This window comes from Vidua macroura, chromosome 22, assembly GCF_024509145.1.
Source record: "Vidua macroura isolate BioBank_ID:100142 chromosome 22, ASM2450914v1, whole genome shotgun sequence".
Taxonomy (NCBI): Eukaryota; Metazoa; Chordata; class Aves; order Passeriformes; family Viduidae; genus Vidua; species Vidua macroura.
The window spans coordinates 1257878-1280431 of NC_071592.1; the positions used below are offsets into that span (position 1 = coordinate 1257878).

General features: G+C 62.4%; 3 protein-coding genes across 5 annotated transcripts; 2 read left to right on the plus strand and 1 right to left on the minus strand.

Moving 5' to 3' along the window:
- The first annotated feature begins 3066 nt into the window (after positions 1-3066).
- IL10RA (interleukin 10 receptor subunit alpha) lies at positions 3067-6475 on the plus strand. The gene is made up of 7 exons (XM_053997088.1): positions 3067-3130; positions 3871-3991; positions 4081-4259; positions 4508-4674; positions 4984-5134; positions 5295-5419; positions 5540-6475. Exons 1-7 carry the CDS (start codon positions 3067-3069, stop codon positions 6473-6475), a joined length of 1743 nt encoding a protein of 580 aa, XP_053853063.1.
- A 665-nt stretch (positions 6476-7140) lies between these two features.
- On the minus strand, positions 7141-17118 carry SMIM35 (small integral membrane protein 35). Of its 3 annotated transcripts, XM_053997118.1 has the most exons (8): positions 17091-17118; positions 16900-16987; positions 13602-13760; positions 11663-11845; positions 10181-10297; positions 9841-9874; positions 9573-9679; positions 7141-9357 (listed from the first exon to the last, which is right to left on the minus strand). In XM_053997118.1, the coding sequence occupies exons 4-7, from the start codon at positions 11676-11678 to the stop codon at positions 9574-9576; spliced, it is 273 nt and encodes a 90-aa protein (XP_053853093.1). In that variant the 5' UTR covers positions 11679-11845; positions 13602-13760; positions 16900-16987; positions 17091-17118; the 3' UTR covers positions 7141-9357; position 9573. The 3 variants fall into 3 exon arrangements, with proteins under 3 accessions (XP_053853093.1, XP_053853091.1, XP_053853092.1); XM_053997116.1 differs by lacking the exons at positions 11663-11845; positions 13602-13760; positions 16900-16987; positions 17091-17118 and having other exon boundaries at positions 10181-10840; XM_053997117.1 differs by lacking the exons at positions 11663-11845; positions 13602-13760; positions 16900-16987; positions 17091-17118 and having other exon boundaries at positions 9550-9679; positions 10181-10840.
- Positions 14504-21717, plus strand: TMPRSS4 (transmembrane serine protease 4). The gene is made up of 13 exons (XM_053997115.1): positions 14504-14600; positions 17789-17819; positions 17901-18014; positions 18156-18308; positions 18395-18524; positions 19244-19345; positions 19432-19472; positions 19889-20048; positions 20177-20343; positions 20540-20635; positions 20742-20881; positions 21024-21173; positions 21311-21717. The coding sequence occupies exons 1-13, from the start codon at positions 14598-14600 to the stop codon at positions 21320-21322; spliced, it is 1299 nt and encodes a 432-aa protein (XP_053853090.1). The 5' UTR covers positions 14504-14597; the 3' UTR covers positions 21323-21717.
- The last annotated feature ends 837 nt before the right edge of the window (positions 21718-22554 follow it).

Here is a 22554-nt window from a genome sequence, read left to right on the forward strand (position 1 = left end):
GCGGCACGGCCATGCCAGCAGCGCGGTGCCGAGCAGGGCCAGCTCCGGGGCCGGGGCAGGAGGTGTTTGGCACTCGTACGTCAGTGCCAGCGCCGGCAGCAAACCAGTCGGACCTGCCCGGCTCCAGCGCCGCCGGTTTCCCGAGCGCTCCAGGCGCAGCCTCCCAACACCTGCGCTCTGCCGGCCGGCCCAGGGATGCGGGGCAGGGCCAGCGGGGCCCTGCGGGGCTGCGAGACCCGGCCCCAGGGGACGGCAGCATCCCGGGCTTCCCCGCTGCTCTCCTGGCTGCCTGCCCACCTGAGCCCCCCTTCCTCCCCTCTGTGCCCCCCACGCACTCACCCACAGCTCTCCTGCCCAGCCCAGCGCAGAGGAGGGGATGCACAGCCGTGCCCAACCAGGAGAACCTCGCTGCTGTGACCCAGAAGTCAAGAAGTCCCTGTTCCTAAGGAAATTAAATGCTGTTTCCCTCTGGTTTCTCTAGAGGCCTTTTAATTCCTTTGCTGATGGAGCGATGCTTCTTCCAGGAGCCAGCACAGCCTCCCCTGCAGGCACAACCTGGGGGATGCTCTGCTTAACCAAGAACTCAGGTGGAAACAGGTGAAAATTCCCACATTAAAGGAGAAATCTAGCTTCATCCTGTGCTTTCTGACAGCCAGACCCATGACCCTCGGTGCCACAGGTTTCTCCTGCCATTATTAGTGTAAATCCCTCATTCATCCAGCTCCCCACCCACCCCTGATCATCAGAAGAGCAGGAGACAAGCGGGGACATCCAGGCTTGGAGGAGCCCTGCTGCAAAGCTCCTTCCTTTTGAGGCTGGAAAGCTTGGGCTGGATCCCTCTGACCCCTCCTGCCCTCAGCTCACAGAGGGGTTCTGAGCCAGCCTGCACTCCACAGCGCACTCCTCAGTGGTTTTCACGGGCAGGAGTGGTTTTTGGGTTTTTTTGTTTGCTTTTTGTGCCTCTGCAGGCTGTGCCAGTGGTGGCCAGGGGTGGCCAAGCACTGAGCTGCTCCCCCAGGCAGCCCTGAGCCAGCCGTGCCCTCTTAAGCTGCTGTGTCCACTCCAGAAAGGGATTCTCAGAAAGCAGCTCCAGGAATCGTTCGTTGCTTGCTACAAAGCCACCTACAGAGAGCAAGTGCCAGGGAACAGGGTGTGTGGCTTGACTCCAGCAGCCTGATGCTAAATGTCAGCACGCACACAGCTCCCGGGTGAAATCCTCACCTTTCCTGCGAGCAACGCTGCTGTGAGCCCTCCCTGCACCCTCCTGCCCTCCCAGCCATTAAAGAGGAGCTAAAACACACAGCCAGAGCCGGCTCCACCAGCCCGGGAGAGCTGCTCCAACCTCCAGGCTCGAGGGAATTGGGATGAGGATCCCTCTGGCCCGCTCTGTCCTGCGGCAGGGCTGTGCAGGACCAGCCCTCTGGGCCCATCCCTGCCCTGCTCGGCGCAGCACCTCCTGCCTGACCCTGCTGTCACGCTGGGAACGCTTCCTGAGGGACAGCAGGGAGGGAAATGCACAGAGCCAGGTGCTCCTGGGCTGGCCTGCTCTGTGGTGTGTCCACAGGGAGGCATTTCAGGGTCAGCCAGCCCTCAGCGTTCCCTCTCCTGTGGCACCTGGCCGTGCCCTCCCTGCAGAGCTCGGGCTCCAGCCCGAGTCCCCCTCCCCATCCAAGCATTCTGCAGAACTCTCGTTCCTCCTCAGCCTCTTTCACTTTCCTCTAAACTGCCAACCACTTCTCCCACTTCTCTGAACCCGCAGTGCCAGCCCCACGGCAGCTTTTCCACAGAACTCCCCCTTTCCTGCCTTCGGTCCTGTTGCTTTTAATTGGCATTACCTTACACAAAACACAATCTGTGGCTTTGTGTGGGACTGGCTGTGCTTCATCTCGGGACTCCTCAGCTCCGTGGCTGCCAGATGTGACTCAGGGGCCAAGAGCAGAGTGGCAGGACATCAGCTGGTCTGCCCTGGATGGGGACACAGCCAGGGCAGGGAGGGGATCTGCCGCTGGTGGTCCAGCCAGGCTGCGAGTTTGTGGCAGCTCTTGGCCTCCGTCAGGAAGGATAAGTCAGGGAAAACAGGAGAAATCTCCCACTTCAGGCCTTTAGGGTGGTTCTTCAAAGAGGAGCCTCCATGTCTGTGCCCACCATGAGGCTCTCTGGGTCTGTCCACACCACTTTTGGTTTCTCTTGCTCTTTTTGTCTGTGTTCTTTCCACTGATTGCCCAGTGGGAAATTCCTCTTTTTGAGGAAAATCACTCTCCATCACACGAGGGCCCCAGGAAAGCCCTCAAGCAAGCTCTGAGGCAAAGCAGAGCACACACACACAGTTGGCTAGGTGGTGACTGGGGTCCCAGCGCCAGCAGACAGGCAGGACACCACCCTGGGCAGACCCCACAGCCAGGGAACACAGACATACCTGGGGGGATGCTCTGGGGACAGTGGCAGCCCCTGTGTCACACTGGATTTCCAGTGTCACCCCTGTGTGAGGGTGTTTGCAGGACACAGGGTAGCCCAGAGGCTCTCACTCGGCCCCAGAAACAGAGAAGGGGGAATTGCAGGCTGTGGCAGGAGGCTGTGCCCAAAGGAAAGGCAGAACCCCCTCCTGGGGCTCCAGGGCTGACAGAACCTGGCTGGATCCAGCTGCTGGCAGGACAGAACACGGTGCTGTGCTCAGGAAAACCCCTGTGCCAGGTCAGCCTGGGTGCTAACACTCACCTGTGCCGTGCTTTTAACATCTCATTTCACAACAAAGCAGCAAAGGCAGAGACATCACTTACTCGTACTTGCCTTTCTCAGCACGGCCCAGCTTTGCTGAGAAAAGCCCCAGAATTGTTCCTCTCAAGCTCTATTGGAAAAGCCCAGCCCAGGCTGAGGCTTTGGCTGGGGGTGAGTGGGTGGACAGCGAAGAGAAGTGGAAGTGGCTGCTCAGTGACTTTCCTGGTGTTGTTTGAACGCCTCCGAGACGTCACTGGGCCAGCCCCTGGGGGAAAAACGAGCGCTCAGCTCCCGCCGGGGCACAGCCCGGCCCCGCGCCCGCCCTGCTGCCACGGAGGATGCTGAGCAGCCATGGTCCCCTCTGCCACCGTCCTGGCGCTGTGCCTGGCGCTGCTCCTTGCCTGCCCCACGCACGGTGAGTCTCTCCTGCTGGTTTTCATCTCCCTGCCGGCCGGGGTGGGTTCCTTGGGATGGGGGATAAGACTGGAGCCACAGCCTGGACACGTTTGCTGAGTGCTCATCCCTCAGATCAGAATTCTGGAGCAGGGCATGGCCAGGGCTCCCTGCTCACCGCTTGCCTTTCACTGCTGGCTGGGAGCCCAAAGGGGCACCAGCCTCGTTTGTCCCCACTGGTGTCACCGTGAGGGGCCACGGTCACTGGGGACACAGTGCTGGGCTGGGGGCTTGCCAGCAGGCAGCAGCTGCCAGGGACACCTGCAAGGGAAAGGTGATAGATGTTATCAGCAGGGCTTTTCTGCCAGGTGACAACACGGGGATCAGGCAGGAGGTGTGAAAAGTCTGGTTTCACCCAGGCAGCAGATGAGCAAAACAGGAAAGCCGAGTCCAAACAGAGCTGGTGGCGAACGGCAGGGGCTGGGGGATGCAAATACAGCTCCTTCCCTGGGGCTGAAAAGCACCAAGCCCCAGCTGGGCTGTCCCAAAAAAAGAAAGAGGAAGGAGAAGAGGGGGCTGAGCAAATCCTGGACGCTGGACAGAGAAATCTGGGCAAAGGTTTGCACGCTTTGGGTGATCAGTGCCGTTACGTCACCCACCACCCATGACGGGGTGATGCTGCAGGAGGCCGTCCCGAGGCTCCTGTGGGGCTGAGGTGGGACAGGGCTGTGCAGCCCCACCTGAGCTCAGTGTGCCCCGCAGGTGAGGAGCTGCCGGGGCCCCGGTCCGTGCGCTTCGCCGCGGAGATGGGGTGGCACCTGCTGAGGTGGGAGCCGGGGCACAGCTCCCCCAGCAACGCCCGCTACGACGTGGAGTACATAGTGTGAGTACCAGCGAGGGGGAACACGGGCTCCTGCCCCGCCCGGGGTCTGCTTCCAGCTCTCTGCTCACCCCTGGTGCTTCCCCCCACAGCTACGGCTCAAGTAGCTCCTGGACAGCCATCCCGGAGTGCAGGAACACCTCGGAGCACTCGTGTGACCTCACCCGCTACACCCCGGACCCGGAGCAGCGCTACCACGCGCGGGTCAGGGCCGTGTCCGGGAACCACACGTCCTCCTGGCAAAGGACCGGCAGCTTCTTCCCACAGCAAGGTGGGCTGGGGCCTGCCTCCACCCTGGGCTGGAGCTGGTGGGGTCAGGCTGCCAAGCTGCTTGGAAAGAACCGCGGGATGAATGGGAGCTGGGATATTTCCCCCCACGCCTTCCTGGGAGGGCAGGCGGGCTGTGCAGGGGGGTGGGACAGCCCGAGGGACGGTCACAGCTCAGTCTGGTGCTGCAGGGGCTGAGAGCTGTGAACAGGAAGCAGCCCTGACCTGCTGTTGTGACTGTTTTGCTTCCAGCTGGCCCGCGCCTGGCGGGCCAGAGCCTCTCCGTGATGGGCAACTCCATTCATGTGCGGCTGCAGCTGCTCCTCCACTCCGGGAACACCACCCTGGAGTACAGCGACTTCCAGAGGGAAATGACTCGGTACTACGTGTACGTCAGGAGGACACGGGACAACCACACGGTGAGATGAGTTGCTGTTCCCGTGTTGTCCCCGTGTTGTCCCACACGGTGCTGCTCGAGTGGAGAAACAGATTGATAAAGCACTGTCTTCAGTGGGAGTAAATGCTGAGCTTTCTCACAGCCACAGCAGCACAGAGAGGCTTCTCTGCATGCTTTTTTGGCAGACTTTTCCAGCTCTTGTAGGTTTGGATCTAGCTGCTGTCATCATTATTGCACCGGGACTTTCCCCAGGGGGCAGGGGAGGAGGAGGAGGAGGGAGGGCAGCAGGAGCTGGGGGCTCTCAGGTGCCAGCCTGTGCTGTCTGTTGCAGATCACCGTGGTGAAGAACAGCACCGAGTTCACCATCAGGGAGCTGTTCTGGGTCACGCAGTACTGCCTGAGCGTGGAGCCCAGCGTGGCCCACAGGCCCGTCCACGCCACGCGCACCGGCGAGCAGTGCGTCACCACCGGCCACAGGGACAGTAAGTGGGACCCAGGGGAGGGGGGGACCGCGGGATGCAGACCCCCCCCCAGCCTCCTGGCCCTGGGAGGGTGGGGGTCCGCGCCAGGGCAGCCTCTCGGTGCTGTGTGCACTGAGGAATCCCCCTCTCCCCCCTCACCTGGTCACGTCCTCTCCTGCAGGGAGCGCAGAGCTCCTCCCGGGCATCCTCAGCTGCTCCTTCATCATCCTCTCCTTGCTGGGCCTCCTGGGGGCTCTGCTGGCGTGTACCTACATAAGGAAACCTGTGAGGACACCGTCCACCCTGGTAAGGCAGGGACAGTGCCATGCCACCCTTTGGGGCCACGCAGGCTCGGGGAGTGCTGGGAGAGGCAGGCACCAGCCAGGGAGGAAGCACAGCTCACTCCTCTCTGTCTCTCCCTCCCAGAAGTCCTTCATGAAGCAGAGCTCGCTCTGGGTGGAGCATGAGCCCCCATCCTCGGGCAGCCTGGATGCAGACCCCGTCCAGCAGCTCTTCCTGTGCCAGAAGGAGCCCCAGCTGGGCAGCAGCCCTGACAGCAGCACCAGCACGGCCCAGCTGCCCCTGGAGCAGGGCTGGAAGCTCCCAGCATGGCCCAAGGACCAGCTGGGCCCGCTGGGGCCCACGGGGAGCAGAGACAGCAGCGGCACCAGCACCGACAGCGGCATCTGCCTGCACATCCCCTCCTCCTCCTCCTCCCTGAGCTGCTCCGCGGGCCCCGAGCCCCAGGGCTACAGGCAGCAGCTGCCCACGGCTGAGGACAGTGGGGTGGGCTTGGAGAGCCCCTGCCCTGCTCCGGGCTGCTCCTCTGGCAGCGGGAACGCCAGCCCAGGGGAGCCCTGGCTGTCCCCTGCCACCAGCCAGGCAGATGTGGAGTTCCGGGGCTACCTGCAGCAGTCCAAGGGCACCGTGGAGCCAGAGCGGGCCCCGGGCAAGGGAGAGCCCCTCTCGGGCTGTGCAGGGTCCGTGCAGGGCCTGGGCAGCACTGACACCGTGCTGGACATGGAGTGCTCCGAGCTGGCTGTGTCCAAAGGGTATTTGAAGCAGCCCTCCCCCGAGCATCCCCTCACGCAGGACCTCGCTCCCTGGGGAGCCCCTGCCTGCGACTTCTCCAGCCAGGTGGGGCCCCAAGCCCCCACTCTGCTGAGCTGGGCAGCCCCGGGTGCTCCACTGACCTCCAAAGCCAGCCCTGATCTGAAAAGTCCCTTCGACCTGAACATCTTCAGCAGCACTGCCCTGCCGGGCACGCTGCTGCTCGTGCCCAGCCTCAGCTCCAGCTGGATCACGCCGCCCATCAAGCCCCTGGGCTGGCTCAGTGGGGACAGCAAGGACAGCCGCCTGTGACCCGTCCCCTGGGGGCCACCAGCCCCGTGCTCGGACCCAACTACCTCGTCTGGCACTGGATAAGCTACCCCTGAGCCCTGAATGCCCATGGTGCCAGGCCCAGCTGCAGCCCAGGAGCACCAGCTCAGCCTCTGCTGGGCTGCTTTGCCCCAGTCCTGCTGTGGGCAGCCCCCAGTGCACCCCTCCAGCCACCCCAGCTGGGGGGACACAGGGATGGGCTGTGCTGGAGGGGCTCATCCCGACCTCCTCGGGCCACCAAGGACGCGCTCCAGGCCACCTCTGCCTTGTCTGCCCTCCTCAGCAGGGGCTGCAGGGCCACCCTCGGGGCCTGGGCTCATCCTGTGCTTCCACTTCCCCCTTTCCTGGGCCAGCTGGGCTCCTCCTGCTGACGTCCCCACTCCTGATGCCATCCCAGCCTTTCACAACACAGACACTGAAGGCAGAGGTCAGGCTGACATCAGCGCCCTGCTGCTGGCAGCACGGGGCTCCTGCCCTGCCTGACCCCACACGGACAGTCCAAGGGACTTTCCTGAGCCTCCAGAGACCCTGCGGCACCCAGCCCCTCTGGGAGAGCCCCAGGGCAGGATATGGGATGCACCTAGGAGCCCAGCATGAGGCAGGGCAGTCCTACCCACACTATGGTCTGTGTTCTGCCACTGCTGGATACAGACATTATTTATTGCGTTTGTAAATACAGAATGGATGTGGTGTTATTTATTTGGTCCATTTGTCTGTTCATCCTCTCCTAAGGCCAAGCTGAGCTTTCTGTTTCCAGATTTGGACGTTCCCCCATCAGCAAGAGGCAATGTGCCTTTGCCTCATGTGGGGAAGAGCATTTCCACATCACAGCTGGGAAAAAGGAGAACCAATCCAACTCTCCAGGAAATCCTCACACACCAGAGTTTCTGGGTGGCTCTCCCTGAGGAATTTGTGGGCGCAAGCAGCAGAGGAGCAGCAGGGAAAAGGAGCTGGGCTGCTCCCAGTGATCCCACAGGGATGCACATCCCATGGGACAACACCAGGGAAGGACAGGAGGACAAATCAAACCCAGGGCTGGAGGAAAGACAGCAGTCAGGGCTCTGCTCAGCAACGTGGTGCTCAGCCATAGGCTGGGCTCGATGATCTCAGAAGTCTTTTCCAAACGAATTGATTCTGTGATGCTGTGAACAGCTGTCACCAGAATGGAAACAGGATGAGACCCAGCAGCTCACCCTGGGCCACCCTCCAGGTCGCAGGGAAGTTTTTCCAAACGTCACTCCATTTCCAGGAACCTCCACGGTGGGAAGTAAAACTGCTGGTGGAAACCCTCCTCGGGGAATGTGGTTTTCAGGTGGAGGGTTTTTTGGTTTTATTTTCAGCTTTTTCAGCACAGGCAGGAGGAGGGGGCTGATCCTTGCTGTGTTTCCTTCTCTTACATCTCACGTGGCACTGCTCACACGTGAGATCCACCCCTGCATCCCACAGGGATGTGGAGGGCACTGGGAGCCTCCTCCTGCCCCTCCACTGGCCCCATCTCTTCTGCCTCTGTGTATTTTGGAGGTTAGATTTTTATTTTTTTTTCAACTTCCTCTGGAAAACGGAGTCATCAAAAGCATGGCTTTTTTCGTTGTTTGTCTTTTAAACGCTGCTGACGTCAGGTCCCATGGCCGGATCCTGCATCACTCAGGGCTCTGCGTGATCCTGCTCACCACGGAGGGCTCCCAGCCCCCAGGAGGTGGCATTTCCCCCTCTCCATGAGCAGTCAGAGGTCTCCTTTCAGCCAGGAGAAAGCCACAGACCACAGGGTTTAGCTTTGATAGCCGAGAGCACAGCTGGTCTGGAAATCCCACTCTGTCCTCACTGGTTTCTCTACACACGTGGCTCTCACGAGTTTTTCTTTGTTTTTCTTCTGAGAGAAACTTGCAAAGAAATGGTCCCAAGGCCCCCCGTGCCTCACCAGCCCCCGCTGGCCAAGCAGGGCCCCTCTGTGTGGGCACAGAATCTCCCCACGGCCGTCCCTGTGCTCCAGGCACTCCCACGGCCACTTGTTCTGCTGAGACCAGAGACAACAGGCACAAAAAGTCCAGGAGGAATTTCCACAGGGGCTGAGGCGCTTCCTTGCACTGGGAGTGTGGAGAACCAACTTCCATGGTGGTGCAGGTATTGGATGGAGGAAGAGGAGGAGGAGGAGAGAGAGATTTCCCATTTCCTCACGGTGTTTTCCGCAGTTGCACAAATCCAGTCACCCCGTTCTGGGGCTCCTCCTCAGCTGGTTCCCTAAGGGGCAGCCTGGTGCCAGGTGTCTGGGTGTGCAGGAGGCTGGGAGGTCTCTGAGCTGTGGGAAACGTGGCTGCTTTCTCCAGGATCAGTGTTGAGGAATCCTGGATGAGGCTGCATCCTCTTCCTCCATCCCAAACAAGGGGAAGCTGCAGCAGTGCTGGCCCAGGCACCTCCTGTGCACCTGTGGCTGTGCAGGGCCGGTGAGAGAACGGCAGGTGGAGGAGGTGCCCAGGGAATTGGTGGAGTTTCCCTCTCTGGAGACATTCCAATCCCACCTGGGTGCGTTCCTGTGTCACCTGCTCCAGGTGACCTTGGGCAGGGGGAGGTTGGACTCCAGAGGTCACTTCCAGCCCCAAGATTCTGTGATTCTGGGAAGCTTTTTTAGCAACAGAAACTGCACCGCTGCCATTTCGGTCGAAATCCAGCAAATTCAGGGGCTGTTTCTTACAGAAGTGAAAACTGAGGGATTCCCCCTGAGTGGTTTTGGTTGCTTTTTCTGTTGGTGCCAGGCCGTGACTAAGAAGCAGCAAGAGGAAGCTCTGCAAGAGCTCCAGCCCCGTCCCTCTGTCCCTGGCCACACGTCCCATCCCAGGGACAGCGGGGAAGGAAACACTAACCAAAGCCTGTGCGGGGAGAAACCAAAACCAGAGCTCAGGGAAAGCCTCTGAAGCCCCAGAGCCACAGGCAGGACTTTTGCTGGAAAAACCTTGGGACTGTCCTGAGGAAAGCTGTGATGCCCAGGGGCTACAAGGCAGCACAGAGGCTTTAGGCACAGCACTGAGGGGCAGGGGGGAACAAGGGGATGTCCTTCCTACCTGCTCAGCAGCCCAGCTCTCACCTCACAGCCCCTGGTTGTGGAAGGGCTCGTAGCCACTGCCCGAGGTGCCCAGCGAGCCACTGATGCTGAATGGTGGCACCAGCTCCAGTGCCACCGACCCCAACCCGCTGCAGGGAAAGCAGAGAGGTCACCGAGCTGCCCGTCCTCCTCCAGCCCCTGCCAGCCCCCTGCCAACAGCAGAACTGGGTGAGGAGAGGGGTTGTGACACCTTGGCACTGCACAGAGGGAGCTGCCAGCCTGCCCCTGGTCCCCCCGTGGAGTCACTCACCGCGAGTGGTAGAGGCTGAAGACAAAGTCAGGCCCTGGGGAGGCAGGAGGCAGAGGAGGGAGAGTGTCAGAGCCATGTGTTGCTTTGCCGTGAGTGGCAGGGTGGGGACAGGCAGGACAGGCAGCAGGACAGCACCAGGACATCGCTGTGCATCCCCCTCCTCGCCTCACAGTGCCTCCAGCTTGGCCCCGAGCCCCCTGCACCAGGGGTTCCCATCTCCCGTGTTCCCCACAGCCCAGGCCCTGCAGCCCCGTGCTCTGAGGCCCCCCCCATCCCGTTTTGTCCCTCTGTCCCCCTGTCCCCTGCCCTGTCCCCCCGTCCCCTGCCCTGCCGTACTCACGGCGCTGGCCGCGGCCCCGCCGGTACCACCGGATGAAGGTGTAGCCAAAACTCGCCAGGATCAGCAGGGCCAGCCCGATGCCCAAAACAACCCCGATCACCTTGATGGACGCTTGTCCTGGAGAGCAGAGGGAGCAGGGGCTCTGCAGACACATCTCTGGGAGGCCGGGGGTCCCGACTGTCCCCTGCAGGGCACAGGACACCCGGGAGCGGGGGTACAGCTCTCCAGCATGTGCTGTCCCCACGGCGGGGAGGGACTGCACCCGCCAGGGCTGCCAGGACCGTGGCACAGAGATTTCTGCTGTCCCCAAAGCCCCATGACGGAGACCACCGCCGTCCCCAGGTGAGCTGGCAGGTGGCACGGTCACTGGGAAGGGAGGTGGCCACCCTGACCACGCCGTGTCCCCACTGCTGGTCCCGCTCACGCCCTCGTGGGGTGATGCTGCTCGTCCTGGTGGCGCTGGAGCCATTTCTGGGCTCGCAGTTCCCTCTAGAGGATGCTTTTGTCAGGACGAGCAGCTGCTGCCGCCAGCGCCAGGCCGGGACGGGACACGGCCGGGGCTGCGCGGGACCTGTGCGGGCTCTGCACCGCCCCATCCCTGCCCTCCGCCAGCGGGCTCTGGCAAAATCCAGCACCGACCAATGCTCCCGGAACTGTCAGGACACCGCGGTGCCCGGCACAGCCACCGAGCATCGATTCCGGTGCGGACAGCTCTGCTGGGGCTGTGCCAGGAGGGCGCAGGGGGTTTGGGCGCTGCCCCGCAGCGCGGCCAGCGGAGGACGCAGGGACGGGATTCAATGCGGCCCCGGGAGCGAGGAGGCAGCGCAAAGGGATGACCTAAGAGCAGCTAAACTTAGGCAGATGCCAGCGGAGTGAGAGCATTTCCCCTGTGGTCACAGTGTTTACGCAGCGAGCGCGGTCCCAGGGACGGACAAACAGCCGGGGGCCGCAGAGCATCGGCCGCAGCTCCCAGGGCCCGCGGGGGAGGAGCAGGACCTGCCCTGCTCTTCTTTCCCTTCCAGCCGGCCCTCCTGGCAGGGCTCAGGGTATGTGGGTGGCAGCGTTTCTGCTGGGGCAGGGCGAGCTGGAGCCCCGCGACCCCCGGTGAGGGCGAGGCCGGGGAGCCGCAGCAGCCGTGACTCACGGCAGGAGCTGCGGGGCAGGAGGAACGTGGTGCAACAGCCTCCCTGAATCAGCCGGCTGCCGAAACTGCCCCGTCCCCACGCCCACTGCCCGTGGGAGGGTGACGGCGGCGTGCCCGGGCCCTGCCCCGCGCCGTGGGAGGCGTCCCTGCCCTGGCACCCTCGGCAGCAGAGATGGCCACATCCCAGGGGATGGCTCTGAGCAGCACTGCTCGGGCACAGCCTCAGTGGCAGTGAGCCCCAGCTCATGGGGCAGGGGGGAGGAAGGTCACCAAAGCACTGCCCATGCCATGGACATCCCACCTCTGCCCCGGGAAGGGGGAAAAGGCCACCTGCTCACCTGTCGGGGGGTCCATGTCCCGGTGTGCCTTGTCTGCTGTGCCACGGGAGCTGCTCTCGGTTATCCCAGCCTGGAGCTGCTGCTGCAGAGCCCTGTCTGTGCTGCAGCCTGCCACGTCCTGCCTGTCCCCTGGTGACACTCCCTGCAGCGAGGCTGGGCACCAGTCCTGGCCCACTGGTCCAACTGGTTCACAGGGAGAAAGCAGAGGAGCTGCAGCAGACACGACCGGGGGCACATCGCCGTGCCCAGCCTGCCTGTGTGGGCAGCTCTGCCCTCCCGCTGCTGGAAGAGGCTGAACTGGGAGTACTGGGAGCCTGAGGGCCAGGGACACCCTGGACACACGTGTGTCCAGCTCTGGCAAGGTGCCCGAGTGGCCGTGTCCTCCGATTGCCACCTCCCAGCAAGACCAGAGCCAGGGAGGTGGCAGAGACCCACGCAGAACCCAGGCTGGGGGACTCAGGCAGGACCCCAGGGGACAGGGGTGACCCTCAGCAGCTGCCCCCAGTCAGACACATCCCAGAGTGATGCACTTAGAGCTCCACTTGATCATCTCCTCAAAGTCCCAAACCAGAGCATCACTCGGGAATCAGCCCCGTTTGTAGAAAGAGGGAAAACCACCTCCTGTGGCTGCAGGGAAAAGTGACCAAAAAACAGCTGGAACCTGGGCAAAACTCCTCCCTGCTTTGTGCTGCTGTGCCAGGCACAGCCTCCAACCCTGCCGTGCCCCACATCGGTGGCTGTGGGTGGCCAGGGCAGGAGCCAAGCCCTGAGCAGCTCTGCCAACCTCGGTGCCAAGAGCAGCAGTGGGGCCTGAGGGGTGCAGAGCCAGCAGAGCACAGAGAGGACAGCAGGAATTTCAGCCCCTGGGGGCTGGCAGCGCTCCCTGCCTTGGAGAGGACAGGGTGAGGGGTGGGTGTATTGTAAATGCAGGTGAACCTGGTGGGAAGAAATGCTGATGTCTGACTCCAGTTGAGGAGGCTGAATGATTTATCTATTAGAACTATGCTATAATACATTGATATACTGTTTAAAGGAGATACTAAAACTACAAACCTATTTGTTCTAACTGCCACATCTAACTCACAACTCGTGACCCTCTCTGAGAGCCCAGCCACAGGGGGGTTGGATTGGATTGGATTGGGTTGGGTTGGGTTGGGTTGGATTGGATTGGATTGGGTTGAGTTGGGTTGGGTTGGATTGGATTGGATTGGCCACCAGGCTCAAACAATCCTCACCAGTATCTAACCAAGCAATCACCCCAGGTAAACAATTCTCCAAACACATTCCACATGGGAAAAACAAGGAGCAGGAATAGAAATTGTTTTCTCTTTCTTCTCTCTGTGCTCCTCTATGAAAAAGTCCTGAGAGAGACAAGAATGTGCCTGCCACGTGTGTCCGTGTGGCTCAGGGTCACTCAGAGCCCTGGGCCAGCCCGGCCTGACCTCTGCCTGACCCCACTGGAGCCCGATGCCCAGAAACCGGTGCCATGCCCGGCTCGGGGAGCAGGGAAGGGTGACTGGCTGCAAACGCAGCCGCTCTCCAGGAAGCAAAGCCCCGGAGGCGCGCGGGGCTGTGACACAACCCCTGCAGAGCTGAGCTGCCTCCTCGGAGCCTTCACGTCCCCGAGGGAGGACTGGCTGCTCCTGCCGTGCCACCGCTCCTGGCCTGCTCTCCCTTCCACGGCAGCAGGGCTGGCACCGGGATGCTCTGGCGAGGCTGCCAGGACCTGCCAGCTGCACCAGGGAGCCAAGGCCAGCCCAGCCCCCACCGCTGCAGCCCCTGAAACATTTTTCAACCTGAAATGTGCCACAGCAGCCCAGTAGGCTGCCCCCCTACATCCCACATCCTCTGGGCATCACATGGACCACGAGGGCTGAGGTCCCCACAGCTCCCAGGGGGGCTGGATCCTCGGTGTGAGTGTGGGGAGGGTGCCCCTCACCTGCAGAGCCACGGGTGGATGCCAGGCCAGGCTGTGGGAGCGGGCAGGATCCCTGCTGGCAGGGGTGAGCTGGCACAGCGATGGCACAGCTTCCCGAGGCGTTGCAGGCCGTGGGTGCTCTGCTGTGTGCCGCCGGCAGCAGCGGGACCGTTGGGAAAGCTGGATTTCCACAGGAGAAGGGGGTAATTAGCTGCTCGGCACATCCTGCACACCCAGCACCTCCAGCATGAGTGTGCAGAGGGCAGCCAGCAGCCTCCCCGACCCCAGCCCGCTCCCCGGGCCACCCTCACCCCCCGGGGGTGCTGCCTGCTGCACACCTCAACCTCCCTCCCATCCTGCCGGGCTAAGCAAACAGCTCCATCCCACAGGGATTGGTTATTCCTGGATAATCACAAATCCATGACCCTCAGCCGTCCCTGTGGTCACCCCATGGTGCCCCCCTTGCAGCCTGGGGTGACATTCCATGGGCACCCACCTTTAACCCGCCCCAGCCCTGCCAGCCGTGACCTGGGGACACACAGCCCGAGTGACCCAGAGCACAAACTCTCCTCCTTTCCTCCTCCACCTACTCAAACCTCGGTTTGACAACAACCCAGCGCAACGCGGAAGGGCCGGACAAAGAGCGGGACGGCAGTGGATCCTCTTATCATCAGGAGGAGCAGGAAAAATCAGTTCCTTCACTTCTGATAAGCTATTTGGTGACAGCAGCCCCGCAGGTGAGTCACCTGCCGTGGCAGATGCTCGGGAGATTACCGCCGGTGGTGGTGCTGCTGCTGATAGACCGGTGTTGTATTACAATACAAACCAGAATTCCTGTTTCACAACTCCCCTTGTGGGTTTTAAGGAGGGCCGGGGCGGTCCTGCCCCAGTGTGAGCACGGCGTGGGCACGGAGCGCGGAGCGCAGGCAGCGCAGGGAGCATCGCCTCCCGTGTCCCGCACCGGGGACATCTGCCGGGTTTCCGCGGGCGGAGGGAGCACGCCGGAGCTGGACGGACATGGTGAGTCACTGCCCGCGCTGCCCCCGGCCCCGCCGTGGGCACCAGCCCCCCGCACACCCCGCCCGGAGCGGTGCTGAGGGGATGGGGCAGCCCAGGCCCAGGGAGCTGCTGCTCCCCAGCAGCCAAGGAAGGGTTTCCCTCTGCTCCTCACACCCCTCCGTGGCTGCACACGGTGTTTGGGTACCCCCCGAGCTCTCGCTCACACATTTCTGGGGCTGCCTTTCCCTCTCCCGGCCCGGGGAGCAGACAAGCAAGGCAGTGTCCCCCATGGCAAGGGGAACAGGGCATTCCAAGGGTCTTATCCCACTCCTGGGCACTGCCTGGGGGAGAGCCAGGCTCTCCCAGCCCCCAGCACAGCTGCCAGGACCTCTGCTCAGCACAGGGGACACACCTGCAGCGCCCTGTGCGGGAAAAGCCACGGCCACCAAACCCCAGCCTGGCACGCAGTTCCTCCCTGGGAGGGAGACACTTCCCCAAGAGGGCAGACACGTATGACCAAGCTCGCCGGGCACTGCAAAACCCTCCACCAGCAGCACAGCGGGACATCAACCCCGTCAGGGTGGGGAACCCACTCCCTGCAGTGCCTGCACACACCCACGGGTTAAATCCCCGCAGCCAAGGAGTCACGCTGGGAATCTGGTGGCCCTGAGAAGCTCGGCAAGGCCAGCTCGGCACACCCTGCACCCCCAGCACGGACCCCGCGCTGAAAGGGGGGAGGAGGTTCCGCAGAGCTCCACGGCTCCTGGGCTGGCACTGGCACAGCTGGAGCCTGGGATGGCCATGGGGACGTGAAGGGCTCCAGGAGAACGCAGCAAGGGAGCTCAATTAGTCACGGTAGCACGGAGCTCTGCAGGAAATCATGTGCCTCCACTCCACGCAGGAGCGGGCACGGCCCTCGCCTTGCTTTGGATTTAACCAGTGCAGCTCTTGCTCGTGGTGGGGCCTTGAGAGGAGTCATGGAGAGGCAGCTCCAAGCTCTGAATCCCTTTGAAACAGAAGAGGTTCATGGACTGAAGAAATGCAAAAAACAAAAAACCCCAAACCCCTATAATCACCCATCTCATCAGCATCCACACCAGACCTGGTGTCTTGGAAAGGATTCCAGCTGTGGATGACATGATGGGGACAACCATGGGCAGTGTGGGGACAGAGGGACAGCCGTGCTGCTGCAGTGGGGCCTGGAGGATCCATCTCGGCCTGGGACCGTTCCCACAGGATCCCGTTAGGATCCCATTATCCAGGTGGTGCCCGGCCCAGGCCCAGGTGACACAGGAGGTCAGCATGAGGAAGGACCAGCCCCACGTGCCCGGGGCTGGCAGAGGTTGGTGCAGCATTACAAAACTCCCCAGGCCTCCGGGAGTTCTTCCCTTCTCTGCAGAGAAGCGGCTCAGGAAGGGCAGCCCAGGTGGGAGATGCAGGACCCAGGTTCCCCTTCCCACCCTGCCCTCCTGCTCCCAGCAGCTCCCTGCCACCAGGAAACAGGCTCTGCACCCCAGGAGCTGAGCAGAGCCCGTCCAGGGGTGGGGAATTTGGCACAAGCTGCCCACACTCGGCACGGGTGCCAGCTGAGCCTGGCTTTGGGAGGAAGGCTGCTGGCATTTCCTCAAGGAGCCAGACTCCAGCATGCTGGGACACAGCCACATGGCACCAGGCAGGACCCAGTCCTCTCCTGCACAGGTCGCTGCTTGTTCCCAAAACCAGCAGCCCCAGCCATGCTGCAGGGACACGACAGCTCCTGGCTCACAAAGCCAGCCTGCCCTTGTGAGCTAACTCAGGGATAATGGCCTGGCACTTGCTGTAAAATCCTGCTGGAAGGGTGTGCGTGCATGGCTAAACATGCCCTGGCACGGTGACCAGGGCAGGGAGGGCTCACCTCTCCTCTGACCTTGGCACACAGCCCCCTTCAGCTGTGCCACATCCCCAGTGCCCCCACACTGCTCTGCCAGGCCCTGGGATGGCACAGGGCCCTCTGCTCTCCTTGGGTGTGACCAACAGCATCGCCTCCAAACCTGTGCTGCTCTTGGAGTTCAGTTGGAGCAAAGGCTTCCAGAGCCTAAGCCCTCCTGGATCATGCACCTGGATCTGTGGGTTGAACCTTCCTCACCTCTGCTCACACAAAAACCTTGTCTTACCTGCGGCGGCAGAGTCGAGAAGAGAAGAGAAGAGAAGAGAAGAGAAGAGAAGAGAAGAGAAGAGAAGAGAAGAGAAGAGAAGAGAAGAGAAGAGAAGAGAAGAGAAGAGAAGAGAAGAGAAGAGAAGAGAAGAGAAGAGAAGAGAAGAGAAGAGAAGAAGAGCTCACCGGGGCTGGCAGGGCAAGGAAGGCAGCAGGCTCAGTGCAGCAGGAACACCTTTCCAAAGGGCTGCTCTGTGGCACGGCACAACCACGGCTGGAAAACACGGAACAGACATGGACAGCGCCCACCTGAACCCTCCCGAAGGGGCTCTGGGCTTCAGCCCACCCACCACCCACCGAGCAGGGACTCACAGCACCTGCCCTGCCATGGCCGGGGCTTTCCAGTACAAGGAGTTGTTGCAGGAGGATAACTCCGAGGAGCTCAAGCGGATCGATGCCTGAGTCATCCCCACTCCAGCCAGGGCTGTGTTTACCCCGTCTCTTAGCAGCGGCACAGCCCTCCCTGCCTGCCTCCCTCCCTGCCCTGGTTCCCCTGGCTCGGGCTGGTTCCTGCGGTGCTCCTGCAGCCCGGCAGGGAGCACCCGGGCTGTGCCACCCGCTTCTGGCCCTTCCGGAGCCACAACCCCCCGTCGTGGCATGCCCGTGTGCCACAGCCCCGCAGGCGTGTGTATTTTGACTCAGGGTGTCTGTGCACATCAGAAAGAGCCGCTTTCACAACATCCGTGACTTTTGAAGCCTCAGGTGTGTTAATGACAGTAACTATACCACTGAGAGCCGGTTACTGGAACTGCACAGGTGGTGTCTACGGGAACAAGGTGGCAGGTGACCCTGGGTGACCCAGAGCCAGGCGTGGTCACGGCAGGACAAGCCACCCCCATTCCCAGCAGCTCTAAAGCCACCTCAGGTGAAGGTGGGGCCAGTTTCCCTGCTCCCCTCCCTGGGCTGTGAGCTCACCACGGGGCCAACTACCCTGCCCACAGCTGACCCTCCTGCCTTCCAGCTGCTTTTTGCCTGCAGGTTCAGCTCATGACTGGTTTTCCTCTCTGGTTTGCAGGACTCGGCCTCGGAGCGGCTCAACGGCAGAGGTAACACCGGTGGGAGCTGGGAGAGATGAGAGGTGCCGGGCTGAGCCCGGCCATGCAGGGCCATGCTCCTCTGTGTTGCAGGTCTCTGCATGAGACCCAAATCCTCCAGGGCACCGGGGTCCTTCAAGCGGGTCGGGATCCTTGTCCTGGCCGTGGTGCTCACCCTCGCCTGCCTGGTCGCCATCGGGTTCCTGGGTACAGTTCCTGATCTCTCCCCCTCCTTCCCCATGGCCACGGCTCAGCCAACACAGACCCAGCTCCTTGCTGATCCCCCCGTGGCAGCCCCGGGCCTGCCCAGGAGCTGGAGCTCAGCACTGAGCCCCCCTCTCCCTCTAGTGAAGATTTACCTGGACCACCACTACCTGCTCTGCAAGCAGCCCCTGAAGCTGGTGCCGCTGAAGCGGGTGTGTGACGGGCAGCTGGACTGTCTGCAGGGCGAGGACGAGGCCAACTGTCCCCAGTGGGTCCCCGAGGGGCCACCAGCCGGGGGTGAGTGCAGGATACCCCGCCAGAGCTTGGGGGGCTGGGCTGCTGCGGCCACCCCGTGCCAAAGCTGACTTTGTGTCTGCCTCCAGCCCGCGTTTCCAAAGACAGATCCATCCTGCAGGTGCTCCAGAGCCACACTGGAACCTGGTCCTGTGTGTGCCACGACCACTTCACCCCGGCGCTGGCCAGAGCTGCCTGTGAGCAGATGGGTTACAGCAGGTACCCGGCTGCTTCCCCTGCCTCACCTTCCCTCTTCCTTAAAAGCTCTTCTGGAGCGGGGCTCTGCTAATCTGTGAAGCACTCAGAGCTCTGCACTAATGGTTTCAGTCCATCCCCAGCACGCAGAGCACTCTGTGAGTCCCCAGGAGCTGGCTCGGAGCCCTGGCAGCCTCCTGTGAGAGCAGAGTGCTGTGCCCTGCTCTGTCACAGCCCACGGGCACCCTGCCCTGCTCCTGCTCTGCCTCCGTGCCCCCTACCTGCAGCCCTGCCCTCCCCAGAGCAGCCCAGGGTCTCGCTGCCAACACAGCTCACCTGGGGAGCGAGGCTCAGGGCCCTGCACTTCCCTCTGAAGATGGATCCTGGTGTTTGAGCCACTGTAGGAGCCCAGACTGAGTCCAACCCAGCATTTTCCAGGCCCAAAAAGTCAGCGATTGAGGCTTTGAACACAGGTCCCAAATGTCACAACAGCAAGGAGCTCCCTGAGCTCTCCCACCTGCTCACTCCTCTGCCCAGGAGTGGGGAACGCTCTCCCCTCCTTCAGCTGCTCCTGTCCCTGTTCCTGGGCTCAGTGTCCCGGCCCTCCAGGCTGTGACATCCCCACTTTGGCACCCCTGTCCCCAGAAGCCCCTTTTTCCTTTGGGATCCAGGCTCCCGAGGCACTGAGGCACCAGTGCCTGTCCTCCCCCACCCCTGAAGCCCTGTCCCCCCGTGTCTTCCAGCACCCCAGCTTTCCAGGGCGTGGAGGCGAGCGCAGGGCAGCCGCTGCCTCCCCGCGAGGTCGTGCTGAGCAACGGGAGCCTCCAGGTGCTCGAGCCAGGCAGGTGAGTGGGGACTGTGTGGACCCCGAGCAGGAGCCTCCGGTGCCTGGCAGAGGAGCCAAATCCAGCTCTCTTCCTTCCTCCTGCAGGAAATGCCTCTCGGGCTTGGTTGTGTCACTCTTTTGTTCCAGTAAGTACCAAGCTGGTGGCTGGGCCTTGTGGGCACTGGGGCCTCGTCCTGCTCCAGGTCCTCGCTCCTGGCACGGCCCCGTGGGAGCGTGGCTCCATCCCAAGCCCATTCAGCAGTGTTTGCACGAGGAGAGATGGATTTAAGCACTGCTCACCTCGTTAAGGCAGCACAAACCTCCCAGCAATGAAACCCCTGAGGGAGGCTTACCCCGCTGCCTGCATGGGTTTACCTTTACCAGCGAATTGCCCTGATTAAACTAATTATCCGGGGGGCGCTGGAGCAGGCAGGGGGTGGCTGGACCCCTTCCAGCAAGCCTGGGGACGAGGGGTGACAGCGGCGCTGCGGGGATGAGGCACCCTGGCCGCGCTCCTGCCGCCGGGAGCCTCCTTTGCTCTGTCCCTCGTGTCCCCCGACAGACTGCGGGCAGAGCGTGCGGACCCCGCGGGTGCTGGGGGGCAGCCCGGCCGCCATCGAGGCGTGGCCCTGGCAGGTCAGCCTGCAGTACAGGAAGGAGCACATCTGCGGGGGCAGCATCATCGGGCCCGGCTGGGTGCTGACGGCCGCGCACTGCTTCACGTGAGTGCGCAGCGCCCCGCCGGCTCCGAGCGGCGCTGCTGGAATCTCCTGCGGTTAAACAGCTCCCGCGGGGCTCTGTGCCCGTCCCCGCGGGGGGCACAAGCGGTGACAGCGCCGTCTGTGCACAGGAACAACCCCATCATCCAGAGCTGGCGTGTGAAGGCCGGCTCCGACCTCCTGTCGGGCGCTGCCACCATCGCCGTGGAGAAGGTGTTCCTGGCGGAGGTGACACCTGCGTCCCCCAAGGACAACGACATCGCCCTGGTGAAGCTGAGCTCCCCCGTGCATGACTCAGGTGGGCCTGGCAAAGTGTCACAAGTCACAAGTGTCCCCTGTTGGCACTGAGCATCGGGCTGGGATGGAGATGCCCGGCGTGGCAGCGTTCCATGGGCACCGGGCGCTGGAGCAGGGAGTGGGGTGCCCAGCTGGTGGCTGTCCCCAGCCAGTCTGGGCCCCTTCCCTGTGAGCCCCGCCTCACATCTCCTTTCCAGACAGCACCAAGCCCATCTGCCTGCCCTATTTTGATGAGGAGCTGGTGCCGGGCACACCCCTGTGGGTGATCGGCTGGGGCTACACAGAGGAGCGCGGTGAGTGGCACAGCGTGGGGGTGACAGGGACAAGGCAGAGCCCCCAGCACTGCCGGCAGGAGCAGCGGGGCTGGTGGGTCCCTCTGAGAGGCCGTGTGTCACCCAGGGAAGCTGTCGGAGCGCCTGCAGCAGGCTGAGGTGGAGCTCATCGACAAGAGGAGCTGCAACGTGGCCGCCTACCACGGCGATGTCACCGACAGGATGCTGTGTGCCGGCCTGCCCCAGGGCGGCGTGGACACCTGCCAGGTGAGGGCCTGGGCTGGACACGGGGCTGGGCGGGTCCCTACCCCTTCGTGCCTCGGCTCCTTCGAGGGAAGAGCTGTTTTGGGGACGGCTGCTGCGAGGGCTGTGCCTCTGCGGGGCCATCCTGAGGGTCTGTCCTTGCCAGGGGGACAGCGGCGGGCCCCTCCTGTACTCGGGCGGGCACTGGCAGGTCGTGGGCATCGTCAGCTGGGGCCAGGGCTGCGGGACCCCCAGCACACCCGGCGTCTACACCAGTGTCCGTGCCTACCTGGACTGGATCTACGCCGTGCGCAGGGTCAGTGCCGTCCTGCCCGGGGAGACGGGCAGCTCCCTTCAGCTGAGCTGCCTCCCGAAGGACACAGCTGCTTTCCTCTTGCTTTTGGCTGCCCTGTCAAAGCTTTCAATTCCTTCTGTGCCTCTCTCTCCTCGCAGTCGGAGCTCTGAGACCTGCCGGAACAGGTCGCTCCTCGCCTCGAGCCTCCCTTCCCATCCCTCTGCCCTTGCTCTGGCAGCAACAGGGCCGTGGATCTCCAGCCGTGGAAGGTGAGCAGAGGCTCCCAAATCCTCACTGGCAGCTGTGATTTAGGGTGCCAGAGCCCAGCCAAGGAGGCAAAGGGTGACTCGGAGTGGCGGCCACTGATCCCGTGAAGGAATCTCACTGGCCCAAGCTCCCTTCCGGAGAAAGATTAATTTATTGCCCTGTGCTGACCCCGCTGTGGCAGTTTGGCTCCTGGGGGGCCAAGCTGCTGTCAGCTCACTCCTGTTGTACAGAGAGAAATGATGTTTGTGCTTTACAGCGTCCCTCTATTCCCATTAAAGGAAAGGATTTGTTTTTTTCACTCAGCCTCCCAAGCTTCATCACAGGGTTATTCTTACTCAGCCCCCCACCCAGACCTAAACAGACACCCACAGCAACCCCAAACCACGGCGAGTTTCTCTAGTAAACGTAAACTTTATTTCATTCAAGGCAAAGCTAACTAAACCTCTACAGTGCAAAGATGTGCTTTAAGTCACCACCCAGCCCGGTGCACACACCCCCTGTGCTTACACGCAGGTTCCTCCCACGCAGCTTTACGTGTGCTTGGACACACGTGTCTGTGGCAGCACAGAGTGCCCTCCCCGAAATGCCTCTGCAGCCCCCACAAAGCCCCGGTGACAGCAGGGACCCCGCCGGTGCTGGCACAAGCCCCCGGGGCAGCCCGCTCCCCCGGAGCCCCCGGTGCACACGGGGTTGCATCCCTAGAGCTGCTCGTGTGGCCGTGTCCCACCAAGCCAGAGGAGTAATCCATGCATAGTGCAGCATTGCATACCCGGCAGGAAGTGGAGCTGCGTCCACGCGCCGGCTAAAAAAAGGCCAACAGGTTAGGACAGCTAAAAATAGTCTTTAAAAAACTCCCCTCCTCGCCTCACTGTCCTCCCCCGCGGGAGGGCTCCTCCAAGGGCGGGCCAGGGGTCTCTCGGGGTGACTGGGAGGTCTCAGGCCTCCTCCCGGGCTCTCGCAGGTGGCGGTGGCGTGTCACAACACCTGGCACCAGAGCGCCTTCCACCCCGGGGCGGTGGCAGAGCCTGCAGGGCGCCTCACGCCTCCTGACAGGTAGCCCAGACTCACTGTCCCCAGCTTACAGCGGGGACACTGAGGCACAGAGAGCTCAAGTGATTGGTCTGAGGGTCCCTCA